The 2,677-nt window shown below is 45.6% G+C and overlaps 1 protein-coding gene across 1 annotated transcript in view; it reads left to right on the forward strand.

Moving 5' to 3' along the window:
* LOC107105805 (nose resistant to fluoxetine protein 6-like) overlaps window positions 1–2,677 on the forward strand; it is a 41,915-nt gene that overhangs the window by 31,003 nt on the left and 8,235 nt on the right. Inside the window, exon 8 of the mRNA XM_015405833.1 lies at window positions 527–656. Coding sequence (XP_015261319.1) covers window positions 527–656 — 130 coding nt within the window. The remainder of the gene's footprint in view (window positions 1–526; window positions 657–2,677) is intronic.

Raw genomic sequence — 2,677 nt, forward strand, 5'->3', positions numbered from 1 at the left:
ACGGAGCCAGACGGCGGGGGGGGGGAAGACCGGCCTCGCCACTGCCCCCCGCGCCTCCGCCTCGGGGAGATCGAGCGGAGGGGGGGTGGAGGAGACGGAGCTCTTCTCCCCCCCTCCGCGAATATCGCGGGTCCCCCTCTTGTATATATATATATTTGGCTGTTAAGCCACAGCCAATTTATGGCATCCCCATAGGGTTTTCAAGGCAAGAGTTGTTCAGCTGGTTTGCCACTGCCTGCCTCCACGTTGCAATCTGGTATTCCTTGAGGGGCTCCCATCCAAATACTAACCAGTGCCGATCCTGCTTAGCTTCTGAGATCTGAGGAGATCGGGTTAGCCTGGGCTATCTAGGTCAGGGGGGCTCTTGGGATACACCCCAGCAGTAACGTTCAGGCTTGGTGAATGCTTGTTTTACATCGGTGGAGTCAGTCCATCAGAGTCCTTTGCCAAATGTCATTTACTGGGAGCGGTTATTTATTAACATTCATTCAAAACTCCAGTCCAATCATTTCCATTCTGCTTGCAGGGAAACATCCACCGTGATGTATTTCATGGAGTATTATTCGAAACCTTATTGCCGATATGGTCCATTTCTGGTCGGCATCCTCTTAGGACTCTTCACCTACCAACAACCAACCCCGGTCTTAAGAACCAAGGTAAGCGAAGGGAACCAACCCAAGAATTTTGCTCTGCCTTTCTCTCTCCTAATCTCTGCACTCTCCTGGCCAACATCTTCCTAATTTATAAAACTTACCCAGGCTGCGACCCTTCTTGAGTCTTCCTTCTTGCCATATCGAGGTTCCTTCGCTCTCTCTGAGTTATGACGGAAACACTTCAAGGCAAAACTCAGCCTGTATGTGTCATTTTGCACATCCTTTCAAGAAGGCAAGGATATCTGAAATCAAAGGTGACTTTTCATTTCCCAACTCAAAAGAGAGAGCTATTCCTGGCTAATCCGACCAGAATTCTTCCTGTGGAGAAGTCTGGTTCATACCTTCCCTGTGTCATTACCTTCATTTGTCCTGTTTCTTCAGGCTGGGAGCAACCGCTACTGCTAGGTTTACGCTTACCATCTAGGTCTACTACCTAGTGATTCCGGAGCAGGAAGACTTACTTTGGGGGAGGGCCGTGGCTCAGTGGCACAGCATCCACTTGGCATGCAGAAGGCCCCAGGTTCAATCCCCGGCATCTCCAGTTTAAAAAAGGATCAGGTAAAATAGGTGATGCGAAAACCCCTACCTGAGACTTTGGATAGCCGCTGCTAGTCTGAGTAGACAATACTGACCTTGATGGTCTAACGCTGTGTAAGCAGCTTCATGTGTTCATGTGTGTGCATGGGCTATGGCAAAGCACAGGATTTGACTGACTGTTGTGCTCAGTGTACTTGAACATTCACGTCCCAATTTCAGTGGCGTGTTGATACCATGCCAATGATTCATTAATCACATGCACTGGGCTCAAGTGCATTTTCAGAACACAGACCATTATCAAAATACAGACAATCACCAGTGATTCCTTTGGGGCCATTTTGAAACAGGTGTAGTTTTTCCCCTGTTACTTCCTTAAAAACATCCACATAACAGAGAGGAATATACAGTGTCAACCCAATTGAAAAATACCTTGTGCATGCAGAAGAGAAAGTTGGGACGCAATAGCTTATACTTCAGCTCAGTAGATCAAGATGGGGTAGCCGTGTTTGTCTGTCTGTAGCAATAGATAAGAGCAAGAGTCCAGTAGCACCTTAAAGACTAACAAAATATTCTTTTATACTTACATATTTACTAGTTATTACGTGATAGTATTAACCTTGTATAAAGAAAAACGTTTTCTTACTCTTCTCTTTTGTTTCTTGCTTATACGTTTTCCTACCTACCCCTGTGCGATAGTTTGAGCATTCCTTGGCATTGCCCTTCTTTGGGATTGGAATGTATACTGACCTTTTCCAATCCTGTGGCCACTGTTGCGTTTTCCAAATTTGCTGGCAAATTGCGGGCAGCACTTTAACAGCATCATCTTCTAAGACTTTGAATAGCTCAGCTGGAATACCATCACCTCCACTAGCTTTGTTGTTAGTAATGCTTTCTAAGGCCCATTTAACTTCACATTCCAGGATGTCTGGCTCGAGGTCAGTGATTATACCGTCGTGGTTGTCAAGGACATCGAGGTCTTTCTTGTATAGTTCTTCTGTGTATTCTTGCCATCTTTTCCTAATCTCTTCTGCTTCTTTTAGGTCCCTACCGTTTTTGTCCTTTATCATGGCCAGCTTTGCATGGAACACTCCCTTGATTTCTCCAATTTTCTTGAAGAGATCTCTAGTCCTTCCCATTCTATTGTTTTCCTCTATTACTTTGCACTGCTCATTCAGGAAGGCCTCCTTATCTCTCCTTGCTGTTCTCTGGAAATCTGCATTCAGTTGGGTAAATCTTTCCTTTTCGCCTTTGCCTTTCGCTTTCCTTCTTTCCTTTGCTATTTGTAAAGCCTCATGAGAAAGCCACTTTGCTTTCTTGCATTTCTTGTGCGTTGGGATGGTGGTGATTGCTGCCTCCTGTACAATGTCACGAACCTCCGTCCATAGTTCTTCAGGCACTCTATCTATCAAATCCAGACCCTTGAATCTATTCTTCACCTCTACTGTATATTCATCAGGGATGCGATCTAGGTCAAACCTGAATGGCCT

Source organism: Gekko japonicus, unplaced genomic scaffold (assembly GCF_001447785.1).
Source record: "Gekko japonicus isolate JY-2015 unplaced genomic scaffold, Gekko_japonicus_V1.1 scaffold201, whole genome shotgun sequence".
Taxonomy (NCBI): Eukaryota; Metazoa; Chordata; class Lepidosauria; order Squamata; family Gekkonidae; genus Gekko; species Gekko japonicus.